Raw genomic sequence first — 22,153 nt, 5'->3', positions numbered from 1 at the left:
TGGAACATATGCGGTAAGATGCACTGACAGCTGAGGAGATGATTATCAATCACTAAAGTTCGCCGAAAAATCCAGGTCGATGTAAATTGGAAATTCTAGTTCAATAAATTTAGAAAATTCTTCATAAATATTGTAAAAAATTATCATGAACACTGAATTAATTGAAAAAATTGCCTGTGAAGGTGAGACTTCTACTATTCTCTTAATTTACTTTCACTTGTGTTATCTTCAACGTTTATATTTCTAATAAAAATTTTTCTACACATTTAAATAGGAAGCTAATCAACCAAATCATTCTGTTGGGGTTATGTTTACATTGTAATCTAAAATGAAACTATAGTTAAATTTATCTTCTTCTTGTAAACTAGCCAATGTCTTAGATTCCGAGACTTCAAGAGCATTAATGTGAAAAAAGGTTGTTAGTTTGTTTCTCAAGGGATGTAAGAAGCAAATACTGTATATAAATAGAGATAAAGTTGAACTTTTTTCTCAACACAGTCATTATTCTACCCTTATGAATTGATAATCTAGAATGCTCACTTAAGAATGATGAATATCATACTGTTGTTCCTTTTCCAATCATTCATAATTATTGAGAATGATATTGTATGTATCAATGTATAAATAAATACTCACTCTATACAATACAATACAATTATAATATGAGCTACAAACTATATCATCTTATTGTCTCTACTGGCACGAAACAATCCAATTTTTAGAGATAGTAGGCTAGGCCTATGTCAATAAAATACAAAACTAACTCAATGAAACATTTCAGAGTCAGAGAATTCTATGGATTTATGTTTCATGAGTGCTTAGAATTATGAGCATCATGCGACTATAAAGATTCAGTTTGACCCTGAGATGCAAAGAATGTGTTTTCACATTTTATGGAGGGACATGACTCAAACATAAGTGGGAGGAGCTGCCTGCTGCCAAACTGAAAGTTGGAAATCGGATAGCCGTTTAAGGCTTATTTAATAACTAATTTTCTTCCATTTACACTTTTCCTATTGCACTTTGTTTTTTTTCTATTTCAATTTGAAATTAGCTGTCAACGAAATGATTTTTTATGAATAGTTTGAAATTTTGGGTTTGTGTAATTAGAAAAGCAACTAGGTAGATAATAATTATTTATGAATTATTATTTATTCAAACAGGAGACGGAGAATACACCTTGAAATCGCCTGAGGAATTTCAGCATATGGCTTGCAAAGAAGATGCTGTATCACCAATAAACGTAAATTACAGCAATACACGTAAAGTTATATTACCAGAGCTATCTTGGGAGAATTGGAAAAAGAAACCCTTGAAAATGGAACTATTCAATACAGGACATACACGTAAGTCCTTGAAAATAAATTTACAGTCACATCAACGGATGCTCTTTGATATCATCTGATATTATTATAAAGTAGCAAATGAACAAGTAGTGGCAGATCTGATCTGGTTGATTAAATAATGTAATAATTGAATATGAATTGAATTATCCCATGAGTGCTTTCGTTTCGTTTTTGTTAAGGAAAAATATTTATGAAAATTCTGTATTCATTCTCAGAGTTTGTTTTGTAGTATTCAATGTTGTAGCTTGTCGTATTTTTGTGAACCACGAAACTCTTGATATTCAGTTTCTTGATTAAGGCTCTATCCCCTTCATCAGTACATAAATTTCATGTTTCAGAAGCTCTGTTTGAGTTTTTTCAAGTTTCGAGAATTATTTCAAAGTGACAATTTTAATAGAGAATAGTGAAATACGTCTCATCTATTTATCCACTTTTACGATTCACCACACTCTAGCTGTACGAAAAATACCCAAATATCCCAAATGCAAGCTTTCATTGTCAGTTTGGAAATTCCAGATATAGGCTGGGTATATCGGAATTCGTATCAACCTCCTATGAACTGCTTATTATAACCTCAATATCGGGGCACCGAGCTTCGCTCGTTATTTTTATTTATTGATAAACAGAACACAATTCTCTAAAATGATAATGTTTATATTTCACAGCTGGCTATATGTCATCTTATGAATTTCGGGGATGCGATATTTTGATTTTGCACATACTCACTCGCCCTCTCACTTTTTTACTATCCACAGCTGTTTCAGCCAAGGATGGATTATCCTTTTAATATCGTTCAACGAGTTTCCCCAAGGATGAGACCTAGTGCAATCGAATTTTTATATCATAAACCTACTATGTTCCAAATTTCGTGAAAATCGTTAGAGCCGTTTTCGAGATCCGTTGAACATAAATAACCATATATAAATATAAATAACCAGATATAAAAATACAGAAATTGCTCGTTTAATATAATAGGATATTCAGGACGATTGTTGAGGAAAAATAATGATTCCTAGATAAAAGGTAGTAGGGAAATAACCTGAGGCTCACGAATGTGCTATAAGATTGCCTCTCCCATCTATCTAACTCTGTAACCGGGAATAGGGCCTGAAAATACAATTTACTAGAAATTGCATGCCCTCCCTCACAATACCTGGAGCATGATATAATCTCTATTCGGAAAATAGGAAGAGACCCCGTATCTCGTTGTATATTGTGCTCCAGATCTCTCTCGGAAATTCACATCCCCCACTCAATTACTCAGGAGAGCCGTCAACCTCTAGGATTTGAAGTCATGTCAGTCATACAGCTATAATATATTAAAAATCTAGTGGAATATGTCATCAATCATATAAATCTATACACCATATCAAAACTAATTCATCTCCAATCAGCACGGAGGAATCTTGTTCCTAGAACCAATTCAACTAAATATGCAGAAGACAAATTAATTACACGACAAACTGATAATTATTACTCCAGAACATTTAATAAAAATCAAACTCACGAAATCACTTGAAATGATATTTGAGAACTGGATCAAGTTGAAAATTACGTGTACTCAAAATATCTAAGTTCTATAAATTTTTTACTTAAATTTCAGAGAGAATATCTTTGGAATATTGTATTATGTCTTACTGGATAACCTTATTATATCACGTCTGTTTAGAACTTCTTACTCCATTTTTTATCCACATGTTATGACTGTACGCAACGCCAATATTGATTCGCCAATACTTTAAAAGCTTCTTATTAAGCGAACCCTATTGTCAGCTCTCTAAATTTACAGTATTTACACATGAGAATATGAAACTGAAAATGTTCTATCCCAGCCTAGAGTGAATACTTTTGTTTGCTATGAATTTTCAACTTCAAGTCTTCAATGAAGATTATCTATGTAATATCGACAAATTAATGAAGAAATTATTCTTTTTCTAAAAGTTTTTCCAATTAATAAAGCATTGATAATCTCAAAGAGAGCTGTTGATGGGATGATACTTCCAATTTCCAGCATGAAACTACATTGTATAGCCTAATAGTGGTTTTCATATCTATCTATAAGTGCTTTTCACAGACCCTTGGAGAGCACGACTTACACCTCCTTGTGAATTATGATATCATCATTTCAATTTATCTTCAAAACCTGAATGTTTGATTCTTTCTTGAACTACAATCCTTATTTTCAGTTTTACTTGCTGGTTTATGGAGGAAGAATAAACCAATGCTATCTGGAGGACCTCTCCCAACACAGTATAAGTTTTTGCAACTTCATTTTCATTGGGGGAATAAAGATGGAGAAGGAAGTTTTCATACATTTGACAACGAAGCGTAAGCTGATTAGTACGTCACAATTCTAGTTATTGAAGCTCACTGTTACTCTTATCACTATAATATAAAATGATAATGATAATACCTAGGCCCTATATGTATTATTATAATATAATAATTATGTATATTTGTTGCACCATAAAATTATTATCGACCATTTTTAATGAATGTGAGCTGAATAATAACAGCCTCACTATAAAAGGTCCAATTACAAATTGTATCAACATAGTCCTATTTTATATGATATTGATGAATGAGATCCAATGAGCAATAATAATTGAAGTATCATTCATTCTTATCAATGGCAGATCCACAAAAAATATACTTTTCGCAAATTATTAAATACATCATCTTTCGATTACTATAATAGGCCTACTGTGTACTTTAGTGGAATTGAAGCAATTTTCAAATCGGGGGGATATACAGAGCAGAGAAAAGTAATGATACAGCGGCCACGATGTTGTCGTGATAAATCCATAGAAAACTTCTATACTCTTTGTTTCCGGGAAACACTTCTATACTCAATGTATTCTGTGCTAGAGCGGACAGAGTTCTGTAATCAGAGCGGACTAGAGTGGACAACGTTCATATATTCAATTACAGTACACAGTAGTGAATGATACCATAGAGAAAATATAGCATAATTATCTATGCTGATATGCATCTCATAATGAACAACTCATATTACACATGCATAGTTGTCTGTTGTCTCTCTGAACAAGTCAAATGCTGAAGGGAAGGGTATCCTCGATACCCTTTCTGAGAATGGACATCTAAAGGTCCAAACTTCACCGTTCCATGTAAAAAATACAGTAATACCTAAATATTCGAATATTCCACCATTTTTCTTCCGCTCAATATTATTGTATATGATTCATATGAGAACGTAAGTTGATTTTTTTTTGTTGAACACTTGAATAAAGGAATCTTAATCTGAATCTGAAAGTTCGGCATTAATGAACCTGTTTTTCAACTTGACAACTGCATTTGTTTCTATAACTACGGCATCACTATTCTCGTTCTAATTAGCTGAGCTGGTTCTCCATCTCTCTCCAACTACAGTTCGCCACTCCAGGCGAAATCGAAAAAATATCCAATCCTTCAAAAGTAAAGTTTGTTTATAAGAAATAATATTTGATGTATTTTCAGACTTCCTCTCGAATTGCATGCGATATTCCTCAAGGAATGCTACGAAACACAGGAGGAGGCACTGAAGCATAAAGATGGCTTGATTGTCTTGGTTTATGTATATAAGGTAAGTTTTAAAATAGTTTATTATACAGTAATTGAATACACCTACGTAGAAGAATGAATTTTTATAATTCAAGTTAAGGTTACTAGCCTCTCTTATACTTACTTAATAATTCCACAGCTAAGAGCGTTTCGCTTTTGTAATGCATGTACCCATTTCCTCATACTATGTTTTATTTCTCCATTCCTAAATAATAATTATTGATTCTTCTATTTCTCTAATCCTCAAGATTTTTACTGCAATTAGATTTGGTCCGTGAGGCCCATATTACAGAAGATCACCAGGCCTGGTCACTAATGGGACACTAGAGATATAGGCCTACACCAGTGGTGGCCGTGTGTAAAGCGAGCTGGGACGTTAGTGAAACACCAGGAATGGAGACCAAGCGGCGATTCCAGTGAGACACCAATATGTGGTGTCCCGGCTGGCGTCCCTAGTGTTATAATCACAAGAAATACTATCTATAATGCCTCGCAACGCGTTTGGACAGTTTGTGTCCCACTGGTGGCCAAGCCTGGGTATCTAATGTCATTTATTTTCATTTTAAAAGTTTTTTCTTTCAATTTCTCATAATTATTATAGTCATGAGATTAAAACACTTCATCATTATAGGCTTATGGGAATTATAATACAAGGTTTGACAGATTCCACGTGTGAGCAACTAACTTTAAATGTGCGTACAGATATACGCACCGCGAACATGAGCAATTCACTTTTAATCAGCTGATGCCAAGCTTTTTATATCTGTATCTTACCTTTTCTGTAAAAATACAGATATAGTCAGCTGATTAAAAGTGAATTGCTCATATCTGTACGCACCCTTATATTCAACTATGTATAGCCTATTAAATACAAGAAAGCTGTTACAAAAGTTGATACAGTTCACAGACCGAATTTAAATTGAGATTGAAATATTACTGAAGATAAAAATATATTATGATTAGTATTGTTTCAAGCTTCACATAAACTTCAGTAAGCGGCACTCAACATTGGAAAAGAAACGTTAGAGCTTCGTCTATTTTGATGTGCAGTTGTTTTTGGCACACTGCTTGCTTTCCTTTCGACGATCCTGAAACATTATTCAGTCTTTTAACAGTTTCCATTCGACTCAAGTCCTCGAGTGAATAAGAGACGACCACGATATCTCTTTTAAGATACTCTTTTATTCTGCCACGTTTCTCTACAAAATGAACTAGAATCTTAATCATCTGTGTTCCGAACACCGTTCTCTCGACTGTATTCAATTATTTACACCAACTGCATCAAAGTATATACCGGAATTTCTAGAGTTGCAGATAAAACAGTGGCTTGAACTTTGGAGACAGACACTGTACGTGAGTAGACTTGAGAACCTCACTGTAGAACCGTAGATTATCATTCATTGAAAGAAACCTATCACCGTGCAATGTTGGTGTTTTCGACAACCAGAACATGTTTCCCCATTCTATAGTACTGAACATGTTATCTGCATACACTTCGAGTTCGGAAACACTTCATTGACATGGGCTACTTTTTAATTAATAAAACAAAATAAAATATTATAGCACCCTTTATTTTAAAAAAACTTTAAAATAGTTTAACAACTAGTTTCGGTGATATTACACCATCGTCAGGTTATAAAAGGGGGCTATAAGATTTTATTTCGAGTTCGAAATATGGCAAGATGCTACTTTCTACTAGGGAACTAATAATTTTCACTTATGTCAATTGTTTCATTCCCACTACTTGTACCTTAGTTTTTTCTGTTATTGCTAATAGAAGTTATTTTTACTAGGTTGAGGTACACTCTGTTACAAACTTTAAAAAGCTGTTTTATTTTGGAGGAAATAAATTTGAAATTTTGATAATAGTTAAATGAGCGAGTCAAATTCTAGTTTAGAGATGATTTCCATCCGTATTTTTCACTCTTGACTAACGAAGGCTTTTACCAATCGATTTTTAATTAATCACAAAATATATTTGGACCCATTCTTAAGATCAATTTCGTTGTTCAAAGAAGCTTTACTCACTCCCCCGTCCTATTTGAAAATCCGGATAACATTCAAAGTGCATAAAGAAATGCTTGATTACTAATTGCAAGGAATGATGCATGCAATTAATCAATAAATCAATGAAATTTGAACTACTGTATTTCTCTTGATTTTTCACTGCTTTCATTCGGGATGACCAATTGACAGCAAGGGCCGGTTTTACACACTAATACTGTATAGGAAGTGATTGAACTTTCGTAGTTAAAGTAATTGAACCTTCGTAGTTAAAGTAATTGAACCAGAAGTGAACCTTCATTAATCCTCTAGGGGTGTCTAAGCTCCTAAATGAGTCATAAATATCTTGAATATAGCTGATACTTCAGCCCGGTGAGCTTTCTAGATTGTTATTTGCTTCTTATTATCACATCATATGAAACGACACCACGAAAATGATTTATACTGACTTTATAACAAAATATTGTCAATTTTAATAATAATTTTCACACACTCTACAAAAAAGTAGAGAACTCACAGCGCTCCTCCCATAGATATTACGTTCTACTTAAATTTACAGAAATGAAGCTTTCCTAATAGATACTAGATAGATTCATATAGGCTAATTTTAGTTGAGAGAACTTATTACATTTTCAAGGGAATTAAAATAATCTTAATGGATTTACCTGAACTTCCAAGCAAAGTAATTTTGAAAGTTCTCAAGAATCTCCAAGCTCTTTAGTTTGCAACAAGTTCGAGCTAATTATAAACCACTCTGAAGGCTCTAGGAAATAATAATATCTTCACCTCCAATATTGCAACTAGAAAGTTTATTTGATTCTGATATTGCGCTTAAAGTTCTACTGTGTGCTAAAGTCCTGGATATTATTAATGTGAGTAAGTATTATCATAGAATAAACAGTCTAGCACAGAAGTTTTCTCTGGTATTATTGTAAAATTACGGAATGTTACGAAATGTAATTCCATTCGATTCGATGGAATTTGTAACAAATTCTTTCAGAAATTTATTTAATTCTTGGGTTCAAAATTTAAAAAAAAATGATAGTGAATTATTAATGAACTATTAGTAACAGTAATTAGTGAATTTTGAAACTTATTTCCTCAAATATTCAGACTCATGTTGCAAGTTCAATTGCGAGTGAATCATTAGTTCAAAGCTTGGCTTTCTCAGTTCAAATTTTTCGTCACCTCGTTTGGTACTTTATTTTAGCGCTACTGTTTGAAAACAGTTCTGTTGAAAAGCCGAAGTGTATCACAAACATCAATTTTCTATTATTCTATTTTTGAAAAAATAGAATAGAATCCCAGTGCTTATATGTATTTCATTGAGAGTCAGTCGATACAGAAAATAAACTATTATGTTTTGATGAGACAATTTTTAATCGGAGCAGTACTATACAATCTAGACTTATCTAGCTGGAATTTACATGTACGAGCTGTAATCATTAGTCAGAGGTAACATATGAAAGGGTATTTGAATTGAGTTTGCAGCCTTGCAAAGCTTTTCATCATTGTTGAATCAAACTTCTATTTATTTCCACTGTGAGAGTTGATTGTTCAAAGCTGAATTTCCACCGTTAACAGAGAATAGAACAGAGAAGAGAAAGAGACAGAATCTACGAGCGTGAATTTTGTCACTAAATGGAATTGAATTACTTGCTCCCGCAAGAGAAACTACTATGTATGCTGGATGTGTAAGCTGGGTTTCAGCATGAATTATCACGAATTCAGCTCTGTTGATAGATTAGTAATTCGAAGTTACTCAATTTTAGAACTCATGGCAAAACTATTTATTTTCCACTGGAATAGAAATGTTCAACGTAATCTGAAAAAAGCATTGCCTGATTATATTAATCTATACAAAATTTAATAAAATCAACAGATTCAAGTCAAGATGTATTGGAAAGTTTCCAGTAATGCTCGTATTGGAACCATGAATGGAAAATATGATGTGAGCCCATATTATATGCCTATATCAATATTAATAAATCAAATTACGAAAAAGTTGGGTACTGCTGAACTCGTAGGTTTTATTATTTATTTCAGGTTTCAATATTATCTACCTTACAATAAACTCAAGCTTTCTCAATCTACATTACCGTTAAATTCCGAGTATGTAGTTTTGATAATTATTTAGAAAAATTTTATTTTGCAGTATTACTATTATATTCTATTTGTTTCAAATAAGAGACGCCATCCACGTTTACTAGTATCCTCCAATCATTGAAAAGGAATTGTTATTTTTGACGAGAACGACTATCAAAAAAATGTAATTACCAACAAAAGTCTGCCTTAGGTGATGATTGTGCGTACATCAAAATAATACCTTATCATACTTTGTTAATATCCATTTTTTGCAGGTTCACGATAATGGGGATCAATCAATAGAAGTTATTTCAAAACTGTGCCCGTTGGTACGAGATGCCGGCAATTCGGTGTTCTGCCCTCCTATGGAAATTGGATCTCTGCTGTACCCATTTTCGCATGATTACTTCGTTTATAAGGGCTCGATAAGGGTGAACGAAAAGGGCCACGCAATGCTCTGGCTTCTTTGTAGACACCCACTTGCCGTCTCCAGAGAACAGGTACTCTCTACTCTAATCAAATAGAACGGTAATTGAATAACGAACACCTCTATTTTAGAATATTTAAGTGGAACTTCGACAAGCACAGACTAGCGTTACTTAATCAGCTCATTTCAATTAACAATAGTCGAAAGTTATGTGTTCAGACTATAATGTTAAGATGTAAGTCCCCTCTTCACTAGAACGCTACGTAATTCAGAGATGTACCACAATAAAATTAATATAGAAGAGTGCATCATTCAAAGGTCAAACTCTTTCCTCACGTTGGTTTGAGAGATTGAGACTGATGCATTCCCTCTAACTTTTTCGTTTTTCGGAATCAGGAGAGAGCACACTTTTGTGAGATCATCTCACATGTGAGAACAAATTATTTTGTCATATAAAGCTTGTCTCAGGTTCTCAGTGATCATGATGATAGTTGATGAGGTGCAATTTTTTATTTCGTCTTGTGAAGAATTTCTAGTATGTAAGCTATTTGATCGTTAGTTGTGGGCCTCCCTAATTAGCGTGGATGGCAGGTCAATTGGATCACTGAATAGGGAGGATTATTAAACATAATGTATGTTTTAATTATACATGATGAAAAAGTTGTATTTGGTAGAATAGTACCTCACTGGATGAGAGAGGCAAACTTACTGACATATTACTACAATGTTATATATGTATACCGCATATTGAAATAATGTATTGTATTTTGTAAGAATGTAAGTATTTCTAACTCATGGAAAATAGGAAGGAATCCATTGGTATTTTATCATTCAGATGAATATTGTGAGAAATCAAAATGGTCTCTTTCGAAGCTTTCAGTCTGTTAATGTTGTAATAACCAATTTTATGGAGTCGAAGAACATTCATTCAATTCAGCTTTTCCTATAATCAATGAATCAATCTGAATCATGGATATCATGATTTTAATTCTAGGGAATCATGGATATTCTTAGAACTTTTGTCGTATCATTTCCTTCTCAGCCGAACTACAGTATATCATTGATCTTGGATGATGTTTTCATGATATTGTTCATTGAAGAATAATTTCGGATGAATTTTTGAAGTCTCATAAAGAACATCAGTCTTTCATGTTTTACCGTTGTGAGCGAAGTTGAATAATGCACAAGCTCTTTCAAGCTTTAATTAAGTTTAGGATTTTAAGCAAGAAGCCTGGCATTCTAATTACGGTGAACTCAGTTTTATTATAGGGAATGACATTTAATCTTCAAGCTATTATGCGATGCTCTTTTCAACTTCTTGGAGTGGCCCACAGAGTTCATAAGCTCATTTCATTAATATTAAATTGATTCTGTCGAAATTATTTTCTTATCTTATACTGCTATTATATGGACAAGGCCGGAGATTGAAGATTTCATTTCATGCCCACCTTTTCCACTTCTTTCCTGCTCCTACGACAGCACAGGGATATACAATACAACTTGTTTTAACTGGGCCGGTTTCCGAGCTCGGGATTTAGCTATAGTCCAGTCACTATTATACATTGGTGCGTGCAATTTATATTGTAGTTCTGATCATTTAATATATTATTTGGGTGCATAAAAGAAGACCAGAACCAATTTCTTCATGCAAAATTTCCTTGTGCTAGATACAGAGTGGCCCAAAAGCCTCGTATTTTCGGCTCATTTTCCAGTTTTCAGTTATTTATGCCAAATCTCATAATCGGACAGAAAAATTTGCTCTCGCCTTTTTTTTTAGATTATAAAATTCTCAATAAAATGAAATCATTCTGAACTCTCTATCTCCAATGAGTACTGAGTTGTGATTAAAATGAGTGAAATTTGAAAAAAAATTGATGAGTTTTAGTTTTTTGATCAACAATATCTTCCGATTGTTAACATTCAGATGTATAACTCAAAATACCTCTGGGCGTATTTTTGTGCTCTACAATCAGAGATCAGGTAGAGCGTTCTATCTCATATAGATTTCCAGGTACACCTGATAACAATGCTCCTTGTATTGTAAAAAACACCTAATTTTCAGCTTCAACCAACATCAACAACTACATTGTCCTCACGTTGATATTTCGCACAATGACATAAGTTCATGAGATCATGTTCTATGAGAATCACCCGTTAGATGCTCTTTATTTCAGTATTTCCTAGTGGAGAGGCGCGCTTGAGGACACCTCAAGGATCGAAATTTCAAACACTTATAACTTTTGACACAATTCATCGTACTACACTCCATTCTTCTCGGCTCGTCAAGGCGGTCCAAAATCATGCATCATAGGTCAAATTCGGTCGAAAATTGGAAAATTTATTGTTGAGTGTACTTAAGCCCATGTTCCAATACACAAAAAATGGCCAATTTCTATATTCAAAACTACATGTCTTGTGAAATACTTCTGATGAAATTTCCAAATCTAATGAGTACACTCAACAATAAATTTTCCATTTTTCGACCGAATTGGACTTATGATGCATGATAGGACCATTCTTTCAGGTTACTGAATTTCCATCCACTGACAATATTAACTCTCTCACCAATCATTTTCGATTGATTTCATTTCTTCTAGTGAAATTCCTAGTATCATGATAAGTATGGCATGTGGATGTGATTTTCTCTTCTCTTCTGAATGAAATATGATTACTATTAATTCAAAGTTTGTTTCTTATCTTCAGCGTTATCACAAAGGAACGGAAAATGACTTGCTATTTGGAATGCAGCTATTATACATCTATTGGGAACGAATTATAACTAAAATTATATTTATTATTTTATAGCTAAATTACATTTTTGAATGTTAATGAAACACTTTACAAGTCCAGTTTTCCTCTCGGCAAACTCATAAATTACATTCTCAAAATCTAAATTGGTAGTTGAATCTTTCTCGAATGCTAGAAGTGCAGGTATAAACCTGCACATCTGAACATTAAAAAAAATAAATAAAAAAAAGTTCTGTCGCTTTTATGTGGTGGTAGAACGTGAGCAGTTCTTGACCCTTTGAAAAGTAGAGAACGATCTCTCAGCTGAGCAATTCAAAGCGAGAGTACAGAGGTATTAACTAGGAATTTCTACAGTCTGGACAATGTCAAAGGTTTATTCTTATTAAGAGTCTCTTGATGCAACGTACATTCAGGTAGAAGGCACTCGTTGACAAAAGCCAACTCACCCATATCAACTTCATTAATTTGTTGAAGATTCGAAGCAGTAAATTTCTTTTAGACTCAACTCAGACAAATTTGTAGGAAACGAAAAAATGTTCAAAAAATCCTGAACTTTCTCTTTTCTATTCAAATTGATGAGGATAAGGTCAAAACTTTGATTGAATTTGGTATTGCATTGTCCATGCTTCTCTTTATCATGTTCCCGCACAACATTATAATCTCCATCAAAGAAACTTTTTTGTTTTCTTATATTAGAAAAACGACTAACAGTCTGATTTTTCAATTAATAAATCTATTGACTTACTATGACAACGAGATCTTTCGACTGGTCCACCATATTTCTGGCTGTCTGGAATCATTTATTGAAAAAAATCAGACTGCTAGTCGTTCTTTTCAATAAGTGATTTAATAATAAGCAGTTCGTAATGGAAAACAACATTGATTACAACAGTAATCAGTATTACCTTAACTCCCATCTTATTACAGGATAATGATAATACTGATAAGTTTAATTTCACATCATTCATTTTTTTCCAGCTGCAACGGTTCAGAAATCTAATGAGTAAGGACGCCAAAAGCAGTGGAGATCGATGTCGAGCTAATATTCTCAATAGCAAGGAAAACGATCTATTCTTGGTGAATCCAAGCTCAAGTTTGCAAACAACTTTGTTTGATGTTGATTCAAATATGAAATGGGAGTATATAAGAGCGAAATTCACAGCTAGCAAGGATAAACGTAGAAATAAATCGGTAGAAAAGAATAAAGTATTGAGTAATGAGGTTCAGGAAGATATTTCTGATCAGTTCAATCTGAATTTGGTAGTGAAAGCTGTGAGAGCTGTTAAAAGTTTAATGGAGAAATCTGGTGAAGATGAATTAATGGTGAATAACTCGAAATCCTTGAATGATATTTCTGAGCCAGTTAACAGTTGTGGGAAATCCAGAAGGGACCAGAAGCTTTCTAGAACATCGTTAGCAAGTGAAGCATCAACGGCGGATAGGGTCAAATCAACGGTCCAATACACCAGCCCGGCAAATATAGCCGAACGCACTCTAACGATCGCTAATGCTAGTGAACACCAAGCAGATAGCAGGCAAGAGGCAGGATCAGAAGCTAATTGCTCAAGGTCTAGAATTCAATTTGAGGATGAGGTTTCGGACGAAATTTGGATGGAGCAGTTGGAGCCTGGAGCGAGTAGTGAGCCTGAATCAGAGATTCACCTCGTCAGCCCAAAACCGAGGCTTTTATCTACTCAGGACAGTGTGCAGTACTTGAGACAGAACTACACAAGAAAAAGTCAGAATACTGCTGCAAACAATAACACATGCTCATCCAACCAAAAAGGCACTCAGAAATCGATTCAACAGCCGGGAAAACATAAAAACGAAATAAAACAAACCCCACAGGCGACACCAAAAAAACAAACCGTAAAAATACATCAACGATCTCAAATACCTGTTCAAATCACTCCAAATAAGTCTAAACTGAAAAATCAGAATGCTCAATCAATAACAAAAAATGAGCCACACGACCGAACAAGGGTGGTCCAGCGCTCTTCCACCGCTCCAGGACTCTCTGCAGGAAAAAGTGGGAAGCCAGTGTCGCCACCATCCAACCATAGACCAGCAACGGCGCGCGAGTCTGGAAGACAATCAGCTATGAAGAGACCTGTCACGGCCAAGGAACCACTCAACCCAGTTCCTATTCGTAGGACAAATACTGATATCAATCCTAGATGGAAATACTGATTTTGGAATGAATTAGTCATCAAATTCGAAAAAAAATTGTAGTTTGAAAATCTGTCTCCAGTCAATTTGGCCATAATGTTTGAAAAGTTCTGTGAAGTCTCGTACGTTTTAATAAATTTACTTTGTGGAATTCCAATCGGTCAATAAAATTAATTGATCACTATTGACACTATTCATATTAATGAAAAATCAATGTCACTATACTTTTGAAAATAGGGACCGAATTCACCAAAACGAAAACTTGGTTTGAGCGCCAGTTGATACTAAATGAACAAAAAATCAAATACAAAACCAATGCATAATCATCTGTCTTAGGCCCGCCGCAAAGTAAAACCACGCTAATCCACGAAAAGCAACCCACTCCGTTGGATGTTTTGTAAACCATTGCTAGGCTTCTCTAGACATCTGTGTAATACATGGAATGAATGATCCACTTGTCTATGAATGATCCACTTGATTATGAACAATCCTATAGCAATGGTTGGACGTGAAACGTCCCACGGCGTGGGTTGCTTTTCGTGGATTAACGTGGGTCTATTTTGCGCCGGGCCTTAGAACCAACTGCCGCTCAAACCTAGTTTTCGAATTTGGTGAATTTGGACCTTATAAGTTATTTCCATTAATCATCTGTGTGAAATTGAACGGGGTCATGTGCTTGTTAGAATTGTAGCTAGAATATAGGTATACAGGTATTCTAGGTACCTTGCTCGCTACTATCAGTATACGTATACTAATGGTAGTTTAACAACTGTATTTTAAGAGTCTTTTAGCACAAGTTAGACTTCGATTTAAAGCAGTCTACACGCTATAGTGACAATTATAGCAGCTCTCATAAGCTGTTGTGGGAATGCGGAAATGGAAATGTCCGGAGCTCAAATATAAACTACATGGCATTTCCAATACCGTGTTCCCGCGACAGCTACTATTGCACGTTTAGCTACTATTGTCTTCGTTTAAAGCGTGCAAGATACAAGAGCAGCAAGCAAAAGCATGTGTTTTCATCTTACTAGTGCTTTTAAGACCAAATACATTTTGGAAAATATTTTATTTATAATCATATGAATACAGCAATGTATGAGCATGCTCATAATTGTTGAAAAGTTATCGAGCCAAAAGAGTGAAAACAGATTTTTTTTAAAGTCACACTTTCGAAATCGTATATCTCGAGATCTATGGATGTTTTAAAACAGTTTGTCGAAAAAACTTGTTGAGAATTTTATAAGCTTCAATTTAATATGGATCGTCATCCGTTTCCCTCTAAATAGAGTTAATGCTGCAAGCTTAAAGATCTGGTCTTCACAAATGTGTTCTCAGAAAGGTCCAAATCACAAGAGAGATCAAGATGATGGAGCTTAATAATGAAGAGAAATTACAGTGCTCTTTCCCTCTCTCAGGAATTGCTCTTCCATCAGGAAAGTGTTCGTATTATGTGGAGACTATAGAGCAATACAATCACTCAACCCCGTCTAGCGGTAGAGTTATAAAAACATAATAGCTATTGAATGAGTTTTCGGAGATGAGGGTTTCAATGACGTTTATGCTCAATATTTTGAAAATTGAGAGGATGAATGGTGTGATCTAGAGAATATTATGTGAAGAGATAATAGATAGATAGCTTCAGTTTGATTCTGTAGCAGCATAATAATTTAAAAAAATACACAATACTCTCTTCACCCTCCTAGTTCAGAATGAGTAACATTTTAGTCTTCATGTTTCAATCTGCATTTTTCTCAATTATTACAATAGTTGATTGTATAACTTCTGAATGCAATCAGGATTACGAACTCGCGTTGTAGGATTGCTGGAATTGGGTCATAACGACAGTAGTTTGATGACAATAGCAAAGCCATTTTAAAAATCACAGAGTCTGTATAGAAATCTATAGGGATTGCTGACTATCTACTAGGTAACAAGTACTCCAGTTAATGGAATTGTAGTTGTTCTGGCCAGTAAGCGGTCACCCGTGAAGCGCATTCTCGTCACTTATATTTCATCCCAGTAGAAAGAGACCGCATCAGAAAGCTCGGCGGAGCCAACACTTATTCCTCTGCAATTTGATCATTCCCTAGTAGAAGCTGGAATTTCTATTTGTAAACCTTTAAACCGATATAACCTATGAGTGCATAATAGAAAGTGACATTGAATTTCTTCATTTATAAGCAGAACATCCGAAAGCATTTCTCTGCCAATAGAAGTAATGAATAAATGTAAAAGTAAATAAAAGTAAAGTCATAAATGATAATCATTTTCTCGCAATACATAACCATATCATTCATATCAGCAGAGGAAAATGATAGCGTTCAACAGATCTAATTTCTTGTAGCTAGTTGTTTGGTTAATCAGTCGATTTACAAACATTGATATGTGTATGTAGGCGAGAGCTATAATGATTCTCGAGAAACCTAATCTTTGAAAATTGTCACTGTGGGAATACTGTCGATAGCCACCACGCCACACCACACCACTCGAACCAATTAAAACCAAATCAGTGTGACGCAGGCTTTGCTCGTTGCTATGGCAATCAATTTGAATGACGGGATGACCAATTGCAAGAAAACTTTTCTTTATTGACAGGACTCCGCTCGAAACAATGCAAACTATAGTCAATATTTTTCTTCTATTTAATTTGAGGATATTCATCAAATCATATTCTACAATTCATGAAAAGTGAGTTTCAGTGAAGTACTTCTAAAAAGAAATCAGTGAATGATTTATTAATCTGTGGACAAAATTACTTTCAAAATGTTCCAATAAAATTAAGACACTATTAGCTGAGTTTTGTCAGAAAATATTTCAAAAATATTTATTGAATTGGTGAAGGAGAGAATGGATAGATTAGCATTAGAATAATCAGAGCTTCATCGAGAGTGATACATTACATTTCATGAGTGGTCACTCGTTTCATAATACAGATATAATTATGACAAAGATATGCTCAAAAATATTTGCCAAAAGCTCATATACCTATTGTCACGTTATTTTTCATAGTTAAATAACGATTAGCCTCCTGCTAGGCATCAATCGGTAGAGCATGAAATATTTTAACAATTATAAAAATCCGGTCTTGGTTTTTAATAGGATATAGTCTCATAAAAATCTTTATAGGCCCAGATATGAGCTTCCACAATAATTCTGATAATTCATTAAAAAATATATATATATATAATACTTATCCTGTAGTATTGAGGAATTAAAATAAATCGTACACCATAAACAATTTGATACATATATTAACAAATATTTCAAAAAATAAATCAGAGCAAAAATATATAGAGCGACAAAAAATATATAATATAAGATAAAACAATAATCGAAATCGATAAAATATCACAGGCTAATACTATTCTTTAAATTTTATAGCACGAAACGTTACCATGTGCTTTCATTTTTATGATCATAATTATGCATTTATTTGCATGTAGCTGCGATATCAGCTTGCTAATACCTGTCGACTTGGACAATTCTATTAAAAATAGATTCTTAAAATCAGCATGACAAATTGACAAACTAGTAATCCAAATATATATATATTAAATTTTATAGTATCTAATAGATTTCTTTGTAATAAATATATATTTTATCTCAGGGTGCGAGATTCGGCACCTGAAGGAATAAATAGAGCAATTCATCTAGTGAATCAGAGCTACTATAAACTATCGCAAATTATATTGCAGAAATTAATGATCATATGAATATTGTATTAACAGCCTAGATTTTATACTTCTTTGATTGATAGATCTTCTGATATATGAATTGATTCGTTACTTTCTAATAAAATACCTTTTATACTACATTTACTTGCGCAAGTGTTTTTACCAAATTCTTAATTTATAAGAAACCCTTTCGACGAGCTAGCTTTGATTCTTATGTAATTTCGAAGCACTGAGGGCGCCCTATCACTATTTCAATATTTTTCACTCATGTGTCGGAATTTTCTTATGAGCTGCTGATGTCGATCCAACTCCTGGTGGTCCTGGATTATTGTAGCCGGAGTCGTCTCTTCCAAGGGGTTACAAAATTATTTAAAAATGACTTTTGCTTTATAAGAGCATCACAAAGTCTTATAAGAAATTTAGTAATTCAATTTAACTTTGAATTATTACAAGGTATTACGCTCTATAATTTTTGGTGACCTCTCATGGTGGTAGTTGGCAGGCGAGTGTAGTTCTCGTTTCTCAATTTTACAATTTTCATTTCCGATTTCTAAATTTGCATAAAATTTGAATATTCTATTCCTCCGCCATTCAAGGCTCAAATAGACCGTACCAAATATTAAATTATTAACTTATATTATATATTTAATAGTTACTTTGCCTTCGGGCCATATCCAATACATAGACTATACAACAATTTTTTATAAATTCTTATTATTTGTAGAAATATATACAAATATTTTTGAATCGGCTCACTATTGCCGCCTGTCAATTGCCACTATTTGATTGGTGCATGCAAATTATTACAGTATTTATGCGCCCAGTAACCTCCTACTTCCTTAATACATTTAATTATTTTTGTTGGGTTTTTAAATATGCTCTTTACATGCTAAGTAATTTTTTATAGGTTATTAGTTGTTTCATACATTACAATAATTAGCCACGTGAGACTTTTAGTTCCTCAAATTGCATACTGTTTTGCCACAATGAATTTCTGCCAAGGTGTTTGGTCAGATTCTACGTTGTATGGCTCGGTCGATCGTTAGGTCGCCGATCAGTAAATGTTTTATGCCTAACCTCAATTTTCAATATTTTATATAATATTATATAGTAGCAAAAATTATTTCCATTCCTCTTAGGCTGTTGTACAGTTTAGCCAGGATGTCTGATATTATCTAATCTTTACGTTATCTCTTTGGCGATATTAGCCAATTACTTCACTTAGACCTATAAATATTTCAACTAGGGATTTTTATTTATCAATCCAAATTAAATATGTTACACTATATACCAAATACGAAAATTGAATTGTGTTCTTTCATTTCAGAATATTCATAACTATTTATATCAAATCCATGAATGAAAAAAAAAATCAAGTTGGCATTTAGAAGGATCAAGCTGTACGAGAAAACAGCTGTTCACTCATTTTCAAAGCAGCATCCTAGAAATTTTATGGAAAATCTTTGTTAAGGAAATCCTGATGGTTTTACGCTGAGAGCAAACTGATGTTTACGGCTCAAGCATCCAGAACATTTGTACAGATCGATGATTTTTAATAGTCTGGAAGTATGAATTTATTTGTAACTTTGCTGACACAATTTGAAATGTGAATCAATAAAAAAACAACTGATACATCATAATAATAATAACCTCCCATTATGATTATCCCTTCGATCAATATCCATAAAATATAATTAACTAAGTTTAATCAAATTATCCATGATCGACCTTCCTCATCCCCGTTAATTATTATGGATTATACCAGAAAATGATCATTTCAATTGAAGCAGGATGTATTTATCTATCGGATAGAGTATAAAATATATTGGAGCAGGTATAACATTTAAATAACTAGGATGTGATGTGAGGATATATTGCAGCAGGTGTAACATTTTAATAACTAGGATGTGACCTGTGATTTTCACCAAGATGTATTACAAAAAGTATCAAAGTTGTTCAACATGGAATGCGAAGGAATAATTCGATTTCTCAAAGGTAGAGCCACAAAGAAATCGATGCTTAAATTCTACAAAGAGATGGCAAGAGTTGAATGAAAGTGAGATTTTGTCTTCTAGGAGTGAGGCAAGGGTGCTGACAAGAGTAGATATGAATAAAAAATCCAGTTAGCAAAAACGCGGTTTTTGAGAAGAGTGAAAAAAAATGCACAGTAGAGGATGGAATTCTAAGAAAGGAAATAAGAATGGAACGCGAGGCTCAACCAATGTTGAATATCATAGGAGCATATGGAAATAAGTAGTTTATGAGTAGTGGATCATGAGAGATCAGTATGTAGGCCTACTTACTGTATGGAGTGGAACGCAATGTTCACAAGCGGGATAAGTATTCAACTGTTGATTTCACTGAAGGGAAGAAGGATCTGCCTGGTAATGATAAGTTGATAGACTTGTAGCATGAACTTTCGATAAAAGGAGTCAAATTGAAGTTTTCAATAATTAAAATAATTTGAAAAAGAAGTTTTGGGCAATTGCCTGTTTCTCTTTCCAAATATCGTGTTTGTGACTGTTCTAATAAAATAAATAAATTGAACAACATGATATTCTGACAGACGTGATGATGAATGATGCTGTACAAGCACCATGTTAATGGATATACAACAAACACTCATCATCACCATTCAACTTCCACGCATCAATATTCAACCTCTCCAAAAATCGATAGGACATGAACAATGCCTGCATTGAAGATATGCGGGAATATTCACTTCCACTAATATTGGACACATCATTTTTAAGTTATCTTATTGAAAATTTTGGAATAATAATAAAATTATAAGCATAGTATAATTATGATTGCATCATAATATGATTAAAGTAGAGAGCTTGTAAATAAAATCGCATCAAATTTTAATCAATAGAACCACTATATTCAGAGACTCATGATAGTCAAATATGTCTAGATTGAGAACATTTATCCAGCTCTGAAATCGTTTAGAGTCTGATACTGCCCACCTTTACAGCTTTGTAATCATCAACTTCATTGACTTAGGAAAGGAGGAATAAGTTCATTTGATGAATAATTTATTCATCACTTACTGGTGAAACTTCCCTTAAACATTATTTTTCCGGTTGAAAGGTTAGTTTTCATATTCTCATGCAAATGATCACCGATGTTCTTCTGAAAGTAGAATAAACCTATAAACCGAGATAAATCACTTTGAAAGAGCTCTTCTGGAAACTATCTGATTATTTATTACTCAGGCTAGACAAGCATTCAAATTAATCACTTGAACATTAACACTTGATAGACTCCACCTTATTTTTTTACAAAGTCAGTACTTCAACACGGTCCTCATCTTCTTTAGAAAGTTGACGGTACAGATGAGAGTGGATTTCTTGTCTTTGAAAGGAGATCCCTCAGTAAGCTTTAGGACTCAATCAGGAAGAGTTTGGTATAGAACTGCAAATAAGTTCTTGAGAATTAAAAGGCCTGTTCCAGAAAGAGACGATCAGGAGATAAATCAAGGTTCTATACAGATTAATAGTATTGAGTTCCAGATAGAATGAATTTTCACGATTCCATCTAATGTTTGAAACCAATGTTCGTTCAAAACATTGAAAAGCGTATTCTAGTGTGATTTTACCGCTTGAAAGAATGTTTCTTGAAAGTCACATCTTCAAGCAATCACATAACTAGTGCTCCGTTTATAATACTTTTCAATAACTGTGTCATCTTTTCTTCTCTCTATTTGGTTAACAGCCGTTGACCAAACCGCCGTTGCAGCTGGTTGGCAGCAACTCTTCATGCATCTCTGTCATCCGCCATCCTTTTGAGGTCTCTGTAGTGGGCACATCTCAGATCCTTCTTCAGTTTTTATTCTATGTACTTCAGTCTTGGCCTTCAACGAGCATTCCTCCCCTCAGTCATTCCCTTATCTTTTCTTCTACCAATCGGTATTTTCTTTCAATTCAATTCATTAAAAACACAAAACAAGACAAAACAAAATAACAAAGAATTACAAAACAAATAAAATACAATGAAATGTTACAAATATAAAAACCATTTGTGGCTTTGTGGTTATGGGCTTATATTATCCATTTCATGGTCTGATTTCACCGTACTTTGTAAGGGGTGATTTGCGCCAAAGTATCATTTATTAATATACTCTTCATGATTGATAA

At 33.7% G+C, this 22,153-nt stretch overlaps 2 protein-coding genes across 2 annotated transcripts in view; one reads left to right on the top strand and one right to left on the bottom strand.

The window, feature by feature from the left end:
• LOC111052157 (pyrokinin-1 receptor) overlaps positions 1-22,153 on the bottom strand; it is a 119,555-nt gene that overhangs the window by 27,058 nt on the left and 70,344 nt on the right. The window lies entirely within an intron of this gene.
• On the top strand, positions 28-14,524 carry LOC111052156. Its single transcript, XM_022338790.2, has 6 exons — positions 28-182; positions 1,164-1,346; positions 3,533-3,674; positions 4,824-4,929; positions 9,272-9,496; positions 13,150-14,524. Exons 1-6 carry the CDS (start codon positions 146-148, stop codon positions 14,359-14,361), a joined length of 1,905 nt encoding a protein of 634 aa, XP_022194482.2. The 5' UTR covers positions 28-145; the 3' UTR covers positions 14,362-14,524.

The sequence above is a fragment of the Nilaparvata lugens genome, chromosome 1, assembly GCF_014356525.2.
Source record: "Nilaparvata lugens isolate BPH chromosome 1, ASM1435652v1, whole genome shotgun sequence".
Lineage (NCBI taxonomy): Eukaryota > Metazoa > Arthropoda > Insecta > Hemiptera > Delphacidae > Nilaparvata > Nilaparvata lugens.
The sequence above is the reverse complement of the archived record's forward strand: the minus strand, read 5'-3'. Positions and strand labels throughout refer to the sequence as shown.